Source organism: Morone saxatilis, unplaced genomic scaffold (assembly GCF_004916995.1).
Source record: "Morone saxatilis isolate NCDOM2014 unplaced genomic scaffold, NCSU_SB_2.0 Contig15, whole genome shotgun sequence".
NCBI classification, from domain to species: domain Eukaryota; kingdom Metazoa; phylum Chordata; class Actinopteri; family Moronidae; genus Morone; species Morone saxatilis.
In genome coordinates, this window is record NW_023339707.1 from 23491738 (window position 1) to 23492098 (window position 361).

Sequence of the window (361 nt, forward strand, 5' to 3'; positions counted from 1 at the left end):
AGACCGAACTCCTTATAACATAACTGATAAGTCAACCATCACTATTTATACATGTTGCACATGGATGTGTGGTGTTTAAGGGAAATCAACTATATCACTTCTGATGATGGATTAACAAGATTCAAGATAAGAGATTTTTAGACGGAAACGTCATTTATTTTGTGTTTTTCTTTGTTCTTTTTCAGTGGAGACAGAGAGGCTATAAAGAGGATAGCGTATGAGTTTGTTGAGGACAAAGCCAAGGAAGGAGTGATTTATGTTGAGGTCAGATACAGCCCGCATTTCTTGGCAAACACAAAAGTGGATCCAATACCTTGGGACCAGAAAGAGTAAGTATTTATTTGAATAGCTGCATCCTTTA

General features: G+C 36.8%; 1 protein-coding gene across 1 annotated transcript in view; it reads left to right on the plus strand.

Annotated features, from left to right (window-relative positions):
* The window catches only part of ada (adenosine deaminase), a 16996-nt gene that overhangs the window by 8224 nt on the left and 8411 nt on the right, over positions 1-361 (plus strand). The window contains exon 4 of the mRNA XM_035656544.1: positions 186-329. Coding sequence (XP_035512437.1) covers positions 186-329 — 144 coding nt within the window. The remainder of the gene's footprint in view (positions 1-185; positions 330-361) is intronic.